At 39.5% G+C, this 21,806-nt stretch overlaps 1 protein-coding gene across 5 annotated transcripts in view; it reads right to left on the minus strand.

The window, feature by feature from the left end:
- Positions 1-2,504: 2,504 nt before the first annotated feature.
- Positions 2,505-21,806, minus strand: part of NDUFV2 (NADH:ubiquinone oxidoreductase core subunit V2) — a 32,304-nt gene continuing 13,002 nt past the window's right edge. For 3 of the 5 annotated variants that reach the window (XM_005282645.5, XM_042843311.2, XM_042843306.2), the window contains exons 3-8: positions 16,659-16,721; positions 16,456-16,572; positions 13,496-13,664; positions 9,775-9,884; positions 4,195-4,271; positions 2,505-2,665 (exon numbers count right to left, since the gene is read on the minus strand). In XM_005282645.5, coding sequence (XP_005282702.1) covers positions 2,572-2,665; positions 4,195-4,271; positions 9,775-9,884; positions 13,496-13,664; positions 16,456-16,572; positions 16,659-16,721 — 630 coding nt within the window. In that variant the 3' untranslated portion in view covers positions 2,505-2,571. Of the gene's footprint in view, positions 2,666-3,549; positions 3,690-4,194; positions 4,272-9,774; positions 9,885-13,495; positions 13,665-16,455; positions 16,573-16,658; positions 16,722-21,806 lie in introns of all 5 variants that reach the window. The other 2 variants (XR_010597993.1, XR_006172820.2) reach the window with 1 other exon arrangement.

Consider the following 21,806-nt stretch of genomic DNA (forward strand, 5'->3'; position numbering starts at 1 on the left):
TTAAAGATTTTTTTTATGTGGGCAAAGTTCCCCTATACTTTCACTACCTCTTGGGGATTATGTGAACACAAAGCCAAGTAGCTTCAAATCCCTACATGTTTTATTAAATGGATTGCTTATAGTTTAGTTATGCTACCACCCCCAACAGATTACTCTAAATGAATTTGAAAAAAATCTTAATTTTCTTTTTTTAGACTGTTTGCTTAGGTTTTGAATTGCTCTTGACCCAACCAATGAAACTGGATGCCTGTTTCTCTTTTGTTACTAGTCAGTTTCTCTTCATGGTTCTTATGCAATTCTGCAATATTCGATTGGAAATTTTACAGATAAGTGTTTAAAAGAGTGCACACTGGATATTTCATTGCATGGAGATGTTTTTCTTTATAAATATTTTCAAAGGATTCTTAACTCAGTTGAAGATGGTCCTGAACTCCCAAAGCGGAAGGGTTCTGAAGGGATGTACTCCTCTCTCCCCCTATTCAGCAGATGGAAGATTCCAACCTTGCAACCAGTGGTATAGTCCATCAGTGCCCTCAGCTCTCAGGGTTTTTGTTTGCTTTCTCCGCTGAGAATAGAGAAATCCCTGAATGCTCCTGTTAAAGACCTAGTCAGTCAAGTTTTTGTTGTCTTTCTTGTTACCATATAGAAGTATAAGACTAAAAAGGACCTCCTCTTGATATACAATCCAGGCCACTGCTATTGCAGGAAACCCCACCATATCATCTGATCCATAAATTTATCAAGCTCTATTTTAAAACTAGCTAGGTTTGTTCCCTCTCTCCACCAGAAGACTGTTTCAGAAGCTCAGTCCTTTGATAGTTAGACACCTAATTTCCAGCCTAAATTTATCCATAGCCAATTTATACTCACTTGTGCCAGCACTGTCCTTTAGCTTACATAGCTCTTCTCCCTCCCTGCCATTTACACCCCAATGTATTTATAGAGAGCAGTCATATCGCCTCCCAGCATTCATTGAAGTCTTATTGTTGGGGAGTGGGATCGATTGTACCAAAAGGATCTTCTTCCACATCTTTCCTGCTCAAACTTAATTGATTGTGACAGGATTGTTAGAGGTAAATCTGCTACTTATTTCCTTATTTTTTCCCTTTTATTCTTCCCTACAATATTAAGTTTATTGTTGAGTGGTGATAGCATGTCAGGGGTATCAGCCAATTATAATGTACTTTTCATTCTTCCCCTAAACCCTGCTCCCCAAATGTAATCATATTGGTCATAATGCCTTAAAAGTAATTATATCTAGATATACATACTTCTATGTGCTGAACGCCCTCAATAGCAGGACAGCGTCTTCAGCAGATAAGATAGTTTACTATTTTGTCCTTTTTGTGCTCATAAAACTGAAAGCAAGGTTTTCACCCAAAGATTTTGGTGAGGGCAAGGCAACGTTTCACATACACCTTTACAAATGGGGGAAGTTTGGCAATCTACAGATTTTTTTGTTTTTTGTTTTTTTGCACTTTGCACTAATTATTTTTCTTGCTGTGGCACAGAATATCAGGGTTGGAAGGGACCTCAGGAGGTCATCTAGTCCAACCCCCTGCTCAAAGCAAGACCTAATCCCAACTAAATCATCCCAGCCAGGGCTTTTGTCAAGCCTGACCTTAAAAACCTCTAAGGAAGGAGATTCCACCACCTCCCTAGGTAACCCATTCCAGTGCTTCACCACCCTCCTAGTGAAAAAGTTTTTCCAAATATCCAAGCTAAACCTTCCCCACTGCAACTTGAGACCATTACTCCTTGTTCTGTCATCTGGTACCACGGAGAACAGTCTAGATCCATCCTCTTTGGAATCCCCTTTCAGGTAGTTGAAAGCAGCTATCAAATCCCCCCTCATTCTTCTCTTCTGCAGAAGAAACAATCCCAGTTCCCTCAGCCTCTCCTCATAAGTAATGTGCTCCAGCCGCCTAATCATTTTTGTTGCCCTCCGCTGGACTCTTCCAATTTTTCCACATCCTTCTTGTAGCGTGGGGCCCAAAACTGTTCTCCACGTGAGGCCTTACCAATGTCGACTAGAGGGGAATGATCACGTCCCTCGATCTGCTGGCAATGCCCCTACTTATACAGCTCAAAATGTCGTTAGCCTTCTTGGCAACAAGGTCACACTGTTGACTCATATCCAGCTTCTCATCCACTGTAACCCCTAGGTCCTTTTCTGCAGAACTGCTGCCTAGCCACTCAGTCCCTAGTCTGTAACAGTGAATGGGATTCTTCTGTCCTAAGTGCAGGACTCTGCACTTGTCCTTGTTGAACCTCATCATATTTCTTTTGGCCCAATCCCTCTTATTTGTCTAGGTCCCTCTGTATCCTAGGTCTCTCTGTATCCTATCCCTACCCTCCAGCGTATCTACCACTCCTCCCAGTTTAATGTCATCTGCAAACTTGCTGAGAGTGCAGTCCACGCCATCCTCCAGATCATTAATGATCTTTATATGCTTAAATGGTGCTACTATTCTCAATTTAAAAAAAAAACATAATTAAAGCCATTTTAATGAGGTTAACGGTATTTTATTTTCAGACAAAATATGTTTTTATAATTTATTATATAAATGCTTAGAGGTCTGCTCGAACTCCAAATCCAGGTCCTTTGGGTGGTTCAGTCAGAGAAGTAAGACCACCAGCTGGCTCACAAGAAAAGCGTCCACTTCTGAAAAGATAAAGAGCAATCAGATTTGTTCATCAATACTTAGTATTACAGCAATCATCTTCTACCCATGAATGACAACTCTAACTCAATCTTTGGGCTGCCATTTTTCCTGTTTCTCTGAAGGATGAGCAGAGAGAAATGGGAGGAGGAACAACAGAATATCTGTAAAAATACTAGTGGTAAAACGAAGGTATTCAAGTAGAATGTCAAATATGGAACTTGATAACCAAAATACTTCATAGATACAAAAATTAAATCTATATGCTTAACAAAAAACCCAGGAGCCAATGGCTTTTTTACTCCAGCAACGGCAACATCTGATTATTTGTTTCAGATCCATCTTAGATTCATATATTCCAAAGCCAGAATTGACCATTATCATCATTTTGTCTGATCTCTTTGTATAGCACGGGCCATAGAACTTCCCCAAATTCTTAAAGCATATTTTTTAGAAAAACATACAATCTTGATGTAAAAACTGCCTATGTTGAAGAATCCACCATAACTGTTGGTAAATTGCTCCCATTGTTAATTACCCTCACTGTTAAAAATGTATTTCCAGTCTGAATTTGTCTAGATTCAACTTCCAACCACTGGATGTTATACCTTTCTCTACTAGACAGAAGAGCCCATTATCAAATATTTGTTCCCCATATAGGTATTTACAGATTATAATTGAGTTAATCTATTTAGCTTATCAAAGTATGTTAAGAAGTGTTTTGAGTCCATCACTATAAGGGATGTTTTCTAACCCTTTAATCATTCTCATGGCTCTTCTCTGAACCCTCTCCGATTTATCTGCATCCTTCTTGAACTGTGGACACCAGAACTCGACACAATATTCCAGGAGTGGTCACACCAAATACAGAGGTAAAATAACCTACTAATTTGAGATTCCCGTTTATGCATCCAACAAGGATTGTATTAGCCTTTTGGCCACAGCACTGCACAGGAATGCATGTTCAAGTGATTATACATCATGATATTGTTCAGCATCAATTAGCTCCCCCATTCATATATCTTCCTATGCGTATGAAATTGTGCAGGAACAGTGGGAATTAAAAAGGAAAAGCAAAAAAGAAGTCAGTCTCTCACAAGCGTCAAATCCAGCATAGGTTTGTAGGGATCAAAAGTCTACTAGCTAGTAGTGTTTTGGGTGATTTATGCAAAAAAAAGTTTGTGATCACATTCCAGTTCCTATCAGGCATGTAGCCACTTCAGACCCACCAGCTCCTCAATTGGCACTTTCATTGGTAGTCTCAAACAGGCCAGGGACCGAAGAGTTCTGGACATGAAGCTTTCCTCTCACCTCCACACACAGCCTCTCCAGGTTCAGGTTTACGCATAAAGCAGGTCAATGTGGAAAAGCCTGTAATGCCTGTGCAGTTCAGTGAATTAATGCCTTCAGTTCTAGAGTAATCAATCCAGTAACTTTTCCAAGAACTAGTCGCCAACATTAAAAATAGCTTCCCTTCCAAATGGATTTTCTCTCTCATTACTCACCCCAGTATTATACAAATACAATTTACCTTGGGCCAGGTTTGGGAACTCTGCCAGCCTTTAGTTCATCAATTATGTCTTCAATATCTTTTGATGTCAGATCTTCCTGTAAAATGAAAGAGACCATGCTATTAAAAGAAAATTTAAACAAAATCTATAAGCAATTGAATCAAAAGTAGTATCCACAATTCCTCAAAATAACAGTTTTTAGCTTTTAACCAAATTCTTCACTCAGTTTTGATTTCAGCACAGGTAACTATGATCCTATCAGTTAATATATGCATCCAAGTTTAAAGAAGAATTAACAAACCTAAAAGATTAGAATGTCATAAAACTTCAAATATCACTGTTAGCTGTGTTACACAAGCAATTGTTAGTTAAAATGAACTGATTTTAAGCCATTTATGTTTCTGAACTAGCTCATAATGGCCACGTTTTAAAAGGGGCTGTGTTTGAGTACTAGGAGCTACCATGCGAGCCAGCACTCTGATCACTCTGACACCAATTAGTTGTCCCAGAGAAGGCTTAATGGTATGGGGGTAATTAAAGTTAATTACCTGATCAGGTCAGTGGAGGGGCTGGGTGAGCTAAAGAGCCAATTAGCCCATCAGCTCAAGACTGATAAAAAGGACACAGGAAGGAAGTGAAGGGGAGAGCTGAGTGAGAGCTAGCTGAGTCCAGTGTCTCAGAAATCTCTCAAGCCCTGGGGAAAGGGCTGAGAGCACAGGAAACCGCACTGTAAATAGCACTGCTGCAAGGGGCTATAGAGGTGTTGGTGAAGGGAACATAAACGGCATGGTGTGAATACACAACCAGTGAAGTTGGAATAGTTTCTGTGGTATTAGAAGGCAGGAGCAGAGTATGCCCTGTTACATGTGGGCGCTTATCCAGGTTTGTGATTCCCCCATCCATGGTGGCAGAGGACCAGGCAGGGAGCCAGTGCGAGGATTCAGCATCAGGGCAATGGAGAAGAGTCTGCAATGGTTGGTAGAGCAACTAAAGGAGAAACAAGAGACCATGCACTCGTTCCAGCAATCCCATCAAATGGAAAAGCAGTTTCTCCCTGCATAGCAGGCTGAGCAGCTGAACAGCCTGCAATACAGAACCTGGTGAATCCTGTGACTGAACAGCAGTAGTTTCTGGGGGTTACCCTGTGCAAAATGGGCCCAGTGGATGACCCGGACACATTTTTAGTGACTTTTGAGAGGGAAGCAACAGGAGCCAGATGGGATACGGGATCATAGGTCTTCTGAGTGGCAGCCTATTTATCAGGTGAAGCCTAGGCAGCCTATATGGCCCTGTGCAAGGAGCAGACCCACAACTATGCTGTGGTAAAGGCTGTCATCATGGACAGGGTAGGCCTTTTGGCAGAAAAATACAGATTTTGTGCCACTAGGTGGTCTTATGGAGTATGGCACTTAGCCTTTCTGCAAGTTAACTGACTGGGCTCCCTGCTGGCTAAGGCCAGATATTCAAGGTGTGGAGGAAAATAGCAACAGCCATAATATTAGAAAAATTTCTCCAGAGCTGCTTTGAAAACACATGCATTTGAATCTGGAGGCAGCAGTCAAACTCACAGAAGAGTTCATGGAAGCGGACTTCTCCAAGAGAAATGTCCAGCCATTTCAGAGACCAGACTCAAGGAAGAAGGCGGGGGGGCAACCTGATTATAGCATAGGCAACCATTTGTGTGGTTTGTACCAAGAGCTTCCTCTAATAAGCATAGCCTGTGACACAAACCCATGACTTAATATTCCTTTCTGCTGCCCTCTTCTCCCTCCCTTCCTGCCAAACAAAAACAAGGGGATGGGGGAGACACACATCACTGCCTCTCATATACAGGCAGGAATTACTCAATTTACTTGTTTGGAGAGCGCACAATGTTAGTGTGGTGACTCCTCACTTAAAGTCATCCCGGTTAATGTTGTTACGTTGCCGATCAATTAGGGAACATGCTTGTTTAAAGTTGTGTAATGCTCCCTTCTAACGTCGTTTGGCAGCTGCCTGCTTTGTCTACTGCTTGCAGGAAGAGCAGCCCCCTTGCAGCTAGCTGGTGGGGGCTTCGAACCAGGGTGGACCGGCAGTCCCCCTATCAGCTCCACCCTCCCCTAAGTTCCCTGTGCAGCAGCTGCCCAGCAGGCTAGCAACTGCAGCTGTCCCTCTCCCCCCACCCCGCCGCCGCCGCCATGTGCTACTCCTGCCCTCTGCCTTGGAGCTGTTCCCCGAGACTCCTGCTTGCTGTGTGTGCGGGGGGGGGGGGGGGGGGGAGGGGAGGGAAGCGGGGGGGCTAATGTCAGGGTGTCCCCCTGCATCCTGCTTACCCTATCTTCCATAGAGATGGGGGGGGGGGACGCCACAGAGGGAGCTTGCAGCAACTGCCCTCTCAGCAAGCTGATCTAATTAACAAGGCAGTGTACTTAAAGGAGAAATGCGCGTATCTCCCTCCATTCCTGCTGCCTTGTAGAGTGAGAGAGTTAACCCTTGAGGGCTCAGCCAATTGCTAGTTCATCATTTAGCAGTAAGGGAAATAGCCCACCCTAATTCCTCCACCTCAACCAAGCTTCACAATCATCATCGCTGCATACCAGTTTGTTTAAAACTGTTTGTTTAAAACTTATTGGAGGTGGGGGTGGGGGGGGGGGTGAGTGAGAGAGTGTCTTTTGTCTGGTGAAAAAAATTTCCCTGGAACCTAACCCCCTCATTTACATTAATTCTTTTGGAGAAATGGGATTCACTTAACATCATTTCGCTTAAAGTTTCATTTTTCAGGAACATAACTACAACGTTAAGTGAGGAGTTACTGTGTACACTTACAACTGGCTTCATAATTACAACATCTGATACTAAAAACAATGCTATGTTGCATATTTTTGATATTCAAACCATAAACTGTATAAATACAGGGATTTCTTTAAGATTTCTGTAGTCAGACAACAAACTGCTCAAAGCCCCTATGAAAAAGGCCTTGATTCAAAAATAAAGAAGGGAAGATCCGAGGCTTCCATCAGTACAGGGCAGGGTTAAAGAGGCTTGGATGTTTTTTGTAACCTTAACTTGGAATGGCCTAGTTTTATAAATGTTTGGTGTTTGATATCACCAATATTCCTGCAAAACTTTTTAAGCAATTGAATCACTGATACGTATTTTCACCCTTAACCCCAATTTAATGAAGACTTTTGTCTGGGAATTTTTTAAGACATAGTGGGAAATAGCTGTAATGTGACTCAATTGAGGTAGACAAGGAGAATGCCATTTAAGGTTTGGAGCTTAGCTCCCTCTATCCTATAGTAAAGTGCACAAGGGTATGGTCTAGCTCTAGTACTTTTCTATGAAATCTGCCCTAAGTGTCTTAGAAAGCATACTAGATTAGGCCACAGACTTAAGAACTTGGAATGAGTGATTAGCTCCCTTCATCACATATAATGCACACTGGACAGGCCTAGGACTCTTCAAGTGTCTTTTTGTACAGCAAGCTATGAAAAGCATTCTGGGTTACACTGATCTACAGCTGCACGGCTCCTCTCCTGCAGACATTCTTAGATCAGGGGTCCAAGCACCTAGAGCCACGTCAGTATCTCAAATACTTGGTCCCCAAAGTACATACCAAAGTACTTTGGTGTGCTTGAGTGCCTTTGGAGGCTTTTCTATCTTTCATATATCTGGGGAAGATGCATCACTCTATCATGCCTTAGGGCTTGTCTATACTTACACACTGGTTCAGTGGCTGGCAATTGAACTTCTGGGTTCGATTTATCGCGTCTTGTCTGGACGCAATAAATCGAAACCAGAAGTGCTCCCCGTCGACTCCGGTAACCCTGCTCAGCGCAAGGAGTATGCGGAGTCGACGGGGGAGCCTGCTGCCGCGTCTGGACCGTGGTAAGTTCGAACTAAGATACGTCGACTTCAGCTACGTTATTCACGTAGCTGAAGTTGCGTACCTTAGTTCGAATTGGGGGGTTAGTGTAGACCAGGCCTTAGTCTCATCAGCATATCTGTTTGGAAAGCGCATCACCAACATGATGCCCAGGAGTACCCTACTCTTGGGCATCATATCTGTGTAGAAATGTGTGCTGGTGGGTACACTGGGGCACAGTATCTGAACTAAAGTCATCAGCACACTGCTTAGCTTCCAGCTAAGCCCCTAAGTAACCTAACAGAGATTCTTATTTCAACTTTAACTTAAAATTTGACTGTAAAGTGCAGAAATTTGATGTGCACTGAATCTTGACTTCATGAATCCAATAAGCTTAATTATAAATTCCTTCCAGTTATTGTTTTCAAACTAGGACTGTCTAAAGTGTCATATCAATTTTTTAAATATGATGGACCCATACAGATTTTCGTGGGGAGGGAAGGGTTTGTTTTTGGGGAAGTTTACTTACTTAGTTCCTCTAAACTTCAGTTTTGGTAGAAAACTTTTCTGTTCTCCACTGACAAGCCTCCCTAATGATCAATTTCCACTGAGGCCCATCTATGCAAGAAAAAGGCTTAGAGACATTTTAAAATAAATGAAAACTCACATCTCCAGCAGTCACTTGATTCCCTGTTTTAAGCCCAAAGCCAAATTGCTATTCTGAAATTCTTGTTTAAAATATTCATAACTTTAAATTACAGTTCAAACACCTAAACTTTGACCTTGTTCACTAGGACTAGATTAATCCAATGTTATGTTTTCTCTCTCTCCTCTTCCATTTTTATGCTTTCTAGTAACAAACAAACAACCCAAGACTTCTTGGAGTCTTGATATTTTTGATGTCACATAACTTACGAACCCTTGTCTGATTTACTTAAAAATGGCTAGAAAAAGTATACCATGTTCACCGAACTCATAATAATATTTTCAACATCATTATCAACATGAGAGGGAGGAAGGGAAGGGGTAAAGGGGAGGGCTCACACACAAAAAAAAAAAAAGGGGAAAAAAATCTCTAATGGAAACTGAATTTGCTGAAGCTGCTACCACTCCAAAATATGTTTGTTTCCCTTAATTGATTATTATAAAAAAAAAAAAAAAAAAAAAAAAACTATCCGAGGAGAATATCACTCAGAGTGAAAGACCTTCAAAAACTGAAAAAGGATTTGATAGTTGTTGTTTTTTTTTAAATAAATAATAATCCCAGAGAGAACCAAATCCTCCTTCAACTAAAAGGTATCTATGAAAGTGCCCTAGTTCTAATGCCTGGATACCCCAAAATGTATTTCTATATATATTTTAATTCTCTTTCTTCATGATCCTTTTATGAAAATATGTGAACATTAAAAAAAATTCCACTGGTCTCAGGAACTTTACCTACATCACAGTGTATTGATGTGTATTTTCATGTAGAGGATATCTAGAAGATGTTCCAGCTCATGAACTGTCCCTCTCCCAAAAAATGAGAGCTTCTCTTTACATTGATAATTAAGCCTAGGGAAGTCCTGTTCCAATATCATTTTGAGAGACAAGCCACCCACAGCATAGCAATATAAACTATCAGATTAGTAGGTCAATTAATAACTTATATTGAACTACTAGAATTTCATAATCTAAAACAATGACAATCATTTAGTGTAATAATTAACATACCAGTTAAACAAAACGTATCTTTCAAACAGAATGAAATACTTACATAATAATTATCATTTATTTGCACCATCGGTGCATTTACGCAAGCGCCTAAACATTCAACTTCTACCAGTGTGAAAAGTTTATCAGGTGTTGTTTCTCCAACTTGTATACCTACAGTAATAAGGAATATTAGGTTAAGTGGTGATTATATAATATGTTTAAAGCAAAATCTTAACTATTTCACAGCTAATCTATTACTGTTATTTCACTTCATGTTGTAAAACATTTGTATCTTATTTTTACATGATTTGGACCATTTTCCTAATGTCAACACTTAAACAGCTCCAAGACGCTTCCCATGAAGTAAAAAAAAGCTTCATAAACTGAAACCCCTCAGATACATTTAAAAAACTGATTTACAGACCTGCTTTCTATTTCATAAAAACATTTTCTAAACCAATTATAGGTATTATTAATTGTAGACTACTATTCTATTTTTAGGAAACAATGCAATAGGAGAAGTAACTTAAAAAGGAATTATATATTACAGCAGCATGGTGGTCAGAACCTTGTAGATTCAGGCATTAAGGCCCCAATCCTGCTAAGAGTTGTGCATGAGCTTAACTTAAATTCCCTAAGTAGTGCTGTTGATATGCATAACCAGTGCTAGGTCAATTAGAATACTGTCATTAATTTAAAAAGGATCAGTATTGGGCATAAATTATCAATGGGTTAATAATTATTACAAAGAAACTATGCAAATAAAATTGGATGAATAGCAGCAGTTGGGAAGAAACAAAAGAGATCACAATTTTGTGAATATGGTCAATTTCTGTAAGGACAGCTGTAGCAGTGAAATGTATTTCATTTCAAACTATACTCCCTGGAACAGCTTCATGAAATACTTTTTCATGTGGCTCCCAGGGGACTACAAAGAGCACTCCATACCATATTTTATCCCAACAAATTCCATTTTGATAGGTTACAAACAAGGAATGTCATCTTAATGTCAGATCCACACAATTATATCAGCCAGGTAGACTCTGAGTCAATATTTAAGGAACTAACTTTTTTAAATATTAAAAGATCCAAAATTACTAAGTATTACAAAGATTATATTCCATACCAGGATAATGAAAACAGTCTGCGTAGCAGTTATGTTAAATTCAGCTACACTAGTCCTAAAAGCATATAGCATATATTCAGGGACATTATAGCAAGCCTGTCAAAAGTTTTATTATTTATCAAGAAGCATTCATGATATTGTGTGTACATATGCAAAAGCACCACATATTATAAGGCAAAACAACTGGAAGAAGTCATGTGTACTCCAGGAGACTGCACTGGCTTCCTACTTGTTTCCTGGTGAAATTCTAGTTATTGGTTTTAACCTGTAAAGTCCTTCACTATTTGGGAGCTGTGTACCTTAAAAACTGCCTATGTTTTAAAAACTGACACCAAAGATTGGTTGAGATTCTTGAGCTGCAAGTGCTTCGATATGATCACTTGTGGCTGGAGACAGACCATCCAACTGGACAGCCTTCGACCCTTCTTCCCCGACTTAACAAGCCAAAGGTTTTTAGTGGGAGTTACCTTCAGGACACTTTACAATTCCTAGCTGTTTTGATTGTTTGAAGGGGGAGCCCTTCTGGCTGCACTGGCTACCCTTTTTAGCAGCTATTTCGTTGCTGGCATTTGTACTGTAATTTATAGTAAGTAATATACATAGCAGTGTTTGAGAAGTGTAATGTTCTAATGTGAACAGTTACAATAACAATGTTAGACAATCACTTCACTGATTTCCAGATTTTCCTATCTGTGCAACCTTAATATTAAAATCGTAGCTATTTTTAATTCAATGTCCTTGTTTAAAACAATTAAGAGGGGAAGAAATCACTTGTGCTTAATAGCAGCACTACTAAAATGGTCCCCATTAGACTGAAGTTCACAGCATGGAGTGTTAATTTCACCCCTTTTCCTGTGTTTTAGTTTGGTTGCAGAGAATTCTCTCTTACATTTTGGGGTTACTTATCTTTGCTACAGAAAACCCCCCAACTGTTCATGAGAACTTAGAATTTGTGGAATATCGTAGAATATAGGAAATATTACAAACACCCTAAAATTGAGGAATAAAAATGTTTTACGCAGCTTCAGTTTTTTTCTTGTCCTTAATGTTAAGACAATTATTTTAGAGAATGGAACTGGGTGTTAAAGCAAGTCATTTACAATCTCTCTCACATCAGTTTTCCCACTGAAAGCATTAAAGTGGCAGTCCCTGTTCCTACTAGACTATGGAGGGAGAATGTGCACTGTGAGGTCACAAATGCTTGGGGCTTCTTTAGGCTCTGCTAAAATTCTTAGCAGATGCCCATGGAGCATATTTAGAAGTGTTTTTTCCCAAATAACTTTAGTTTCCCCCCTCCTACTCCCTTCAAACCAAGAAAAGGCATTAGTTCTCAATGAGTACTGTGTTGTCACAATTTAAACTTTAGACATCAAAAAAAATTTGAACTTAAAAAATTTTAACACTGGAAAAAAACATTTTTTACTCTCCTTTAAAACGGATACTGGGATTTTGTTCAAACTTTCAAAAAAATTCACCTTTGGACAGAGACCAAGCATGGAAAATTTCAGCCAAAAAGTGCATGTTTTGGAAATCTGCATGCATAATAAAAGGTTATAATAAACTGTTTACTGCCTTAATTATAGTGATTTGTACCAAGAGCTTCCTCTAATAAGCATAGCCTGTGACACAAACCCATGACTTAATATTCCTTTCTGCTGCCCTCTTCTCCCTCCCCTCCTGCCAAACAAAAACAAGGGGGCAGGGGGGCGACACACATCACTGCCTCTCATATACAGGCAGGAATTACTAAATTTACTTTACTATTAAGGATTTATAAATTACATTCCCATTATCCCATTTAAGTTAAACAAAGATTAGGGTAACACTCACAGCAAATGTCTCTTCCCCACACACTGATCCATGTGTTGCAATATTAAATATATGCATCTAAGATATGCAATATTAAAGATATGCTGAAGGGAACCTGACTAGCTGAGTAGACTGTTGTATGTCTGGTAGTCTTGCTCTAAGATACATTACTAGAAAAAAATAAAGGATCAAATCAACACATTTAAATCCCTATTAAGTTGGAAACAGTTATTTTTACTCAGAACTTTGAGCAAGGGCTTGCCTTCAACACCAGTCCTTGATTTCAGGTATGTTCAAAAACATTTACTTGGATTACTGGAGGGAAAAAAAATGTGGTTCACAGCTACATTAGAGAAAATAAATGGTCTCCTACATAAGCAAAACAAAAAAACAAAAAGCAACCTTGATTTGAGACCCCCTGTTCCAGTTGTTTGAGGATACTGACACAAGAGAACATGCCTCACCCTCAAGGGGACGGGATAATCTGAATGTTCTCAGGTCCCCAAAATTCACCTTATAACTTCTAAAAAGGACAGATTTATTATCTGACAAATTGCCTATAAAAACATCAATGGGCACTCTTAGCCAATAGTTTACCCCCCAACCATCACACTTATCTCATTCTGCTATTAAATATACTTATTCTTTTTATTTCAAATCTAACGTTTTTCAAATTTAGACTTCAAAGAATTAACTTATGAATTTAAGTATATTTTCTTTTTGTATTGTCACCACCATATCAATTCCTTGTTTAGAAAGCTTTTGTTGGATAGGTGAAATGTTAAATATTGTAAGCCTGTAAAAGCACAAATAGTTATAGAAAACATAATATCAATTTGCATCATACCAAGCTTCTTCTGAATGGCCTCTAGTATGCCATCAGAGTCTCTCAGCATGCAAGGTGTAGTTGTGCAGATCTGAATATGATATTTTCCAACAGGCTTCCGATTATACATTGTATAGAAAGTTGCTACTTCATATACTCTCATGGGAGGCATCTGTAAAACTTCAGCAACCTATAGGATGGGGAAGAAATTTTTTTTCTAATTTTTATTTTTGTAGGGCATTACTGGAATAATTTCAGCTAAATGAAATATTTTCAAAAGCACTAATTACATTAATTCTGGTTCACAACACTGTAGTAGTATACAAACGAAAAAATACAAAAATTACTTCTGCATTCTTGTGTTCTGAAGATAGCCATAACAGATCACCACTATGACTCTCAGATCCTTGACAAGTGACAGGTTGAAATGTATATAATTCATATTTGAGCTGGCCTCACTGAACAGTGCATAGCAAGACACCAGTCTGACACACCTTTCTGTTAATATTGCTAAAACAGGTATTAGACTTGTAAACATGCATTTAGTGTTTAGATTTCATGCAATATTTGTAAATTGCTGCATATGTTATTCTCACTTATATCTGTAACCCATGCTATAAGGTAATACTTAAGTATTTGTTCTGTAACTAAAAATGTTTGTTCTGAAACTGTAAATCCAGTCAGGAAAGAAATATCACGAAGTGTGAAATACTGGTTTGCACCCATGAAGAAGTGTCTTCTCCCCCAAAAAAGAAGGTCTATAGACATCAGACAAGCCATTGTGGACAAAAGACTTTGTTGACTGCTTCCCTCAGAGCCCTGAAGAAGGTGTGCCCAAGCCCTCATCCCATCACAGCTTGAACACTGGGGAAGGGAATAAAAATGCCTGTGAAAGAAAATGTATTATTTCTATGGTGCTTGAACTCTGAGGGTAGAGGATTTCTAAGCATAAGCAAGGAGTGCCCAGCTGTTTTTCCTGGGTTAGCTCTAAAAGATAGAGTCTGCTTACTATAGAAGTTTCTATTATCTTTCAAAATCTAACTCACTTCTGTGTGTATGCATACCTGCTTTAACACTGTAAATAACTCATTTTTTTCCTAGTTAATAAACCTTTAGTTAGTTTGTTACAGGACTGGCTATAAGCATTGTCTTTGGTGTGAGATCTAAGGTGCAAATTAACTAGTCGGTCTTTGGGACTGGGAGTAACCTGAATATTGATGTGAATTTTGGTGTAAAGCAACTATCACAAAGTCACTGCAGGCAGCGTGACAACATCAAAAATAATTCTTTGCTGGAATGAAAATTGAAAGCACTGGAGAACTTGGTCAGACTACAAATAACTGTATCATTGAATGATATTGTTTCCGAGCCTCGGTATTACAGCAAAGCTCATTTTAAGCTGGGTGCTACAAATGATCAACTAAGTGAGAAAGGACTTATAGGACCTCCATGCATAAAAACAGCTTAGTGTCACTTCATTTGGCAAACATGACTGAGAAGATTGTAAAAACTACTAAAGCAATACGGTGATCACCTATCAAAGCCATAGGACTGTTTTTTTTGTTTTATTGTTTTTTTCTGAAATGACTCCTCTCCCAGAGACATTTTGGAAAGTGTTTTTTACCTCTTAAAGGGGCATATGAGGAGACAGGAGTTGAAACAGCTACATTATTCCCAGCAAAACTCTGGGTTATTTATGAAGAAAATGTCTACATTTCCGTTACATTACTTCAGCTGAAGCTGTGCTGGGAAAGATTGTTAAAGACAACCAACACCGCTCCTCAGAAGAACATAATTAATATTAGATCGGGTCAGAAATTTGCCAAAGGAACATTTTTTCATTGGAGAATGCCAATTCATTGAAATGTTCCACGAAACAGTTCTATTTGGACAATGGTCCAACAGAAAGCACACAGAACCCAGCTTGCCCCAGCCTCTCTCGCACAGGGGTGAGAATCTTTGTCTATAGATGTATTTAGACATTTGTTCACAGTGAAAACTCACCTGCAACTGGTGGGTATGTACTCACCATGGCTCAGCCAGGCCACCATTGCCACTACCCATGCTCCCGTGGCTACACTGCTATTTATACTTGTGCTGCTCAAGAAGAGCTAGCATGAGTATTTGAACATAAGCAAGACAATCATACCCCTAGCTCATAGTGTAGACATAGTCTAGAGCTGCGGTTCTCAAACTTTAGCAACCCGAAGACCCCCATTTTTATTTTAAATTTTTCCCAAACCCCCAAGATCCTCACCTCCACTCCACCCCTTCCCCCAAGGCCCCACACCCCTGCCCCACCTCTACCCACCCCCGCCTTCGCTTCCCTGCCTCTTTCTGCCCCCTCCCCCGAGTGCACCCCATCCCTGCTCCTCTCTCTCCCTCCGAGCACCTCCTGCACGCTGCTGAACAGCTGTTCCCTGGCATGCAGGAGGTACTGGGAGGGAAGTGGAGGAGTTGATCAGCGGGACCTGCGGACTCCCTGGAGTACCCTCGCGGACCTCCAGGGGTCCGTGGACCCCAATTTGAGAAATGCTGGTCTAGAGTAGTTTCTCCCACATCCTCCAGATAAAGTATTACATTCAGCTGCACCACAGATAGGATTCTCTCCCAGCTGAAGAAAGGGAGTCTAACCAGTACTTTGTTCCTCTTTCCTTTCCCATCAGCAGTGAACAGTCCCACACCTCTTCTTCAACCTTCTTCATTAAAGGTCACAGCAAGTCTGAATAAAGTTCACTGAAGTTTTGTTTTGCGGATAATTTTGGAGTTTCTAGTATTAAGCAAGCATCATGTGCAGAGGCAGGATTCTCCTACAGGGAAATTTCTGAATTTCTGGGATTCTCATGATCCTGTGCCAAATTTAAATTCTTGAATTAACTTATTTTAGTATTGAAATTATAATTTTCTCGTCCTATTAGTAAAGCTAAGATTTAGCTCAAAAACTAGTAACAGTAATGCTTTTAAAAAAACAGATTAAATACCTTGTTCATTGCTGATATGGGCAACCATCCATTCTGTCTCTGGGCCAGATCTAGTACTGGAATCACAGCAGCTGATCTATGTCCCTCTGGGTAGTTGTTTACTATCGCTTCTATTCTCTAGTAAAAAAAAAAAAAAAAAAAATTGTTTACAACACTTATTTAAGATTCAGATTTGGATACTTAACATACCCTTTTCTCCATACCTTATAGTTTTCAGGTGTGAAATCAAATGGAGTATCTGGGTTATTTTCAGGAGTATCTCTGTGCTACAAGGAAAAGGAAATAAACATATCAAAATATGATTTTAGACACACACACTTTAAGGCCAGAAGGGACCATCATGATCATCTAGTCCAGTGGTTCTTCAACTGGGGTGCACGCACCCCTGGGGGTGCGAGATGCGCCAGATTTTTTTAGAAGGTAAATCATCAAACACACAAATTAAGCACAGGCACGTAAGTACAACTACTTTGTTTAATCAAACCTATGTATTTATTAACATTATGTGTTTTTAACCATTACTGTAATATACGAACAAAAAATATATCTAGGTTTAAAGAACTGACCTACTTCAACGATTTTTGATAAGGGGTGCGAGAACATATTTTGAGAACCAAAGGGGTGCAGGCTGCAGTAAAGGTTAAGAACCACTGATCTAGTCTGACCTCCTGAACATCACAAGTTACAGAACCTCACCCACCCACTCCTGCAGTAGGCCTTAACCTCGGGCTGTGTTACTTAAGTCCTCAAATCTTGATTTAAAGACCTCAAGTTACAAGAATCCACCGTTTTCTCTGCTTCAAGATGGCAAGTGACCTCTGCCCCAGGCTGCAGAGGAAGGCAAAAACCTCCCATGTTCTCTGTCAATCTGACCCTGGGAGGAAATTCCTTCCTGACCCCAAATATGGCAATGAGATCCTGAGCATATAAGCAAGACCCATCAGACACACACACCTAGGAAAGAATTCACTGTAGTTACTCGGGGCCTTCCCTCTCTAACGACCCATCTCCAGTCATTGCAGATATTTACTCCGTTAACCTCTATGTCCATAACTACTCTTTCAAAATTTGTTTTAAGACCTTGCATACAATTGAGGTCAAACCAATGGACCTGCAGTTTCCCAGATCACTTCCCTGCCTCCCTTCCCGCCCTTCTTAAATATAGGTGATATATTTGCAGTTTTCCAAACACAGGGTACAACCCACCAAGTTTACAGATAAATTAAAAACCCTTGTTATTGGGCTTGCAATTTCATGTACCAGTTCCTTTAATATTCTTGTATGGAGATTATCTGGGGACCCCCAGATATGGTCCCATTAAATCTGTTTTTAAAGAAAAATTCAGGATATTTTAATAAGGGATTCTCATTTCTATAAACACTAAACTATCTACTATTTCAGATGAGTTTGCAAGCATTTAAAATCTCACCTTGAATTTTAACTCTTACATGTCAGAAGTTGGAACTCGAATATTAAATGTTAGGCCAGCAACTATGAAAATTTGTATTAGCAGTTGAAGGAAAAATATATAACTGCACAATAGTTTCTTTTTACTCTAGACAGGAACTAATTTGGTTTTCAAAGTAAGCAATTCTGTGACAACAGTAAGGTCTGATCCATGAATCCTGGCTCTTAATCTTACCAGCATTTATTAAAAGTCATTTTATCCAGATACATTAGCCTACAGTACATAGTTTCAATACAATAATAAATAATCTGATTTGACAAAAAAATTTCAAATAAGAAAATTTCACCGTATTCCTGCAAATTCCTAAATCACTCTTAGAAAGTTATCAAAAATTAATAATGCTACATTTAGTCTTTAATCTCAAAATGGATGTCAGATGGAATACAAAGTATTCTAATGTCCAAAAGCATACATTTATTACACCACTATGCCGTTTGCAATTTTGGGTCCAAATTGATCCTAGTTGCCCTGATTAAAATAGAAAGGTACTAAGCCTATTTTCAGTTTCTCTCAGACATAAAATTAAAAATTCCCATCTGAAGGTGTTTGCTCTTTTTGTAATATTTTATTTCTTCGCTCTAAATCTGAGAAAATTTCTGGATTTAGAAGGTTTATCACTAAGGCCCTAATTCTGCTCTTGACTACGTGGGTAGATCCCTGTACCCATGCAGGGCCCTATTAAAGTCAATGGAACTCAGCAAGGTCACAGGGTTCGGATGACATATAAACTGCAGCACTGGTACCTAAAGAAGTACTTCTCTATTTTTAAACAGGAAAACCCCTTCGCACTGGATCATTTCAAGACATTAGGATGGGCATTTTTAAAAATAAAGTCTTCTGGGCATTTTAGTGTGAACTGTAAAGATTTTTTTAAATTGAGGTAAATTGCCTTTAAGGCAAAACAGACCATCCTTTATTTTAAATCATCTGAATTAAATTATGAATTTGGCCTCTGAAAAATCAGTCCAAGTAGTAACAGGTTGACCTGAAGAGCTGTGTGTAAGCGTGAAAGTTTGTCTCTCTTATCAACAGAAGTTGGTCCAATAAAAGATATTACCTCACCCACCTTGCCTCTATTTTTCCTTTTAGATTTTTATATTTTTTATATTTTATATTTTTTATATATATATAAATATAAAATAAAATAAACAATAGTGTAGAGTTGTAGGCTTGGAGCACTAAGCAATCTGAAACTTGCAGACTACTAGTTCAGGTCCATTTGCCCACCAGGGTGGATAAAAATCAAGACTACAAGATCACCATCATTTTCTATAGTTTCAGAGTTATATGCCAATGATAGTGTTTCAGTCACATCACGTACGTCACTGTAGCTAAAAGAAAAAAAAAATCTCCATCATCCAGGAACAACTATAGATAAGTTTGTGATAAGAACCAGCAGATTACAAAAAGAGGTAACTGATGAAAAAAATCGCCCGCTTTTTTATGCAACAAGATCTCCTTTCCATATGATTGAGAACCCTCACTTCATTAACATGGTTCAATCATTAAGACCAGGATACAGTCCACCCAACAGAGCAGATGTCGCAGGCAAACTGCTGGATAAAGTGTATGAAATAGAAATTGAGCAGTGTGCAAAAGGTCTAGAGGGTAAAATTGTTAACCTCAGTCTTGATGGGTGGAGCAATGTCCACAATCTTTAGAAATCTCACATTGGAACCTTCTTTGCATTTTGTCAAATCTGTAGTGCAAGTGTTCTTAAAATGAACAATATGTGCTAGGTCATCATCGAAGACGGCTATAACATGAAATATATGGCATAATAAGGGTAAAACAGCAGGAGCCCTACAATTCTCTGCCAAGGAGTTCAGTCACAAATTTAATTAATGCTTTTTTTTTTTTAAATGAGCATCATCCGCATGGAAGCATATTCTCTGGAATGGTGGCCAAAGCATGAACGGGCAAACGAATGTTTAGTATATCTGGCATGTAAATACCTTGCATGCTGGCTACAAAAGTGCCATGCAAATGCCTGTTTTCACTTTCAGGTGACATTGTAAATAAGAAGTGGGCAGCATTATCTCTAGGGTCCTACCAAATTCACGGCCTTAAAAAACACATCACGGACCAAGAAATCTGGTCTCCTCAAGAGAAATCTGGTATTTCGTATGCTTTTACCCTATACTATACAGATTTCACGGGGGAGATCGGCATTTCTCAAATTGAAGAACAGGAGGACTTGTGGCACCTTAGAGACTAAGGTGCCACAAGTCCTCCTGTTCTTCTTTTTGCGGATACAGACTAACACGGCTGCTACTCTGAAACCTTTCATTTCTCAAATTGGGGGTCCTGACCCAAAAGAGTTGCAGAGGAGGGTCACAAGGTTATTTTAGGGGGTCACAGTATTGCCACCAATGTTCCCTCTAATGTTTTCGATTCCATGTGCGTAATACATTTTTTTTTTTTATGTGCACCGAGGTAAGTGCAGATGTGTGCCACCAATAGAAACAAACAAAAAAAACCTAGATATAATATATATATATATTAAAAGCTACGATAGGGATAATTACTCCATCCAGGACAGGTTAGGCATTTTAGAACTCACTACTCAAAGAATTAAATTTAAGTATAAGAGAAATAAAAATTATGAAATGCATAGACCAGTCAAAACACTAAAATAACACACTTTGAAAGAATACAATTACAGAGAATACATGTGCATTGTAGGAAGTACCAAGAAGAAGTAACAACAACACAAGTGTGAGAGAGTGAGTGAGAGTGTGCGTGTGCTGGCTGCTGGGGAAATTTCTGAGAGAGACTGTGTGCCTTAAAGAGACAGCACTCACTGAAAGGCACTCACCTGCTCTGTCCTAAATCTGAGCCCTGTCTCTGCTGCTCCTGCTCTGCGGAGATGGGGTACATGTGAAGCGGTGGGGGTGGGGGGAAAGACAGACAGAGACCGTGTGAGCTGGCTGCTGGGGAAGTCTCAGAGACAGTGCGCTGTCTCTTTAAACAAGACACTCACCACCCAGAGGCTGGAGTCTTCAGACCTCAAACCGCAGCAGCTGTGAGTCCTGAGCCAGGCTGTCCACTCTGCCCTGCAGATATGGGGTACAGGGCAGAGGGACACCCTGACATCAGCATCCTCCTTCCCTGCCCCCCCCCCCTCTGCACAGCTGCAGGAGCAATGTGGCTGCAAAGCAGCAGGGGGGAGGGGCACCTGAACACACGCTGCTGGATGCACACACACTCTGCTAATCAGCTGCATGTCACTTGCCTGATTTCTGCACCACTCCTGGCAGCAGCTCTGCCTTCAGAGCTGGGCTCCCAGCCAGCAGCTGTCACTCTACAGCTGCCCAGCTCTGAAGGCAGCGCCGCCACCAGCAGCAGCGCAAAAATAAGGGTAGTAGTGCAACAAAACCCCCAATAACCTTGTGATCCCCCCAATCCTTTTTGGGTTAGGACCCCTACAATTACAACATCGTAAAATTGACCAAAATGGACCATGAATTTGGTAGAGCCCTAATTATCTCCTATATATGTAAACAAACTTGTTTCTCTTAGCAATTGGCTGAACAAGAAGTAGGACTGAGTAGACTTGCAGGCTATGAAGTTTTACATTGTTACATAACTGAACTCAAAAATAAAACAAAAAAATTACATTTGTAAGTTGCACTTTCACAATAAAGAGAGCACTACAGTACTTGTATGAAGTGAATTGTATTTCTTTTGTTTAGCAGTTTTACAGTGCAAATATTTAATTACAAATAATATAAAGTGAGCACTGCACATTTTGTATTCTGTGTTGTAATTGAAACCAATATATTTGAAAATGTAGAAAACCATCCAAAATATTTAATAAATTTCAGTTGGCATTCTATTGTTTAACAGCTTGATTAAAACGGCTATTAATCGCGATTAATTT

The sequence above is a fragment of the Chrysemys picta genome, chromosome 2 (assembly GCF_011386835.1).
Source record: "Chrysemys picta bellii isolate R12L10 chromosome 2, ASM1138683v2, whole genome shotgun sequence".
Taxonomy (NCBI): Eukaryota; Metazoa; Chordata; order Testudines; family Emydidae; genus Chrysemys; species Chrysemys picta.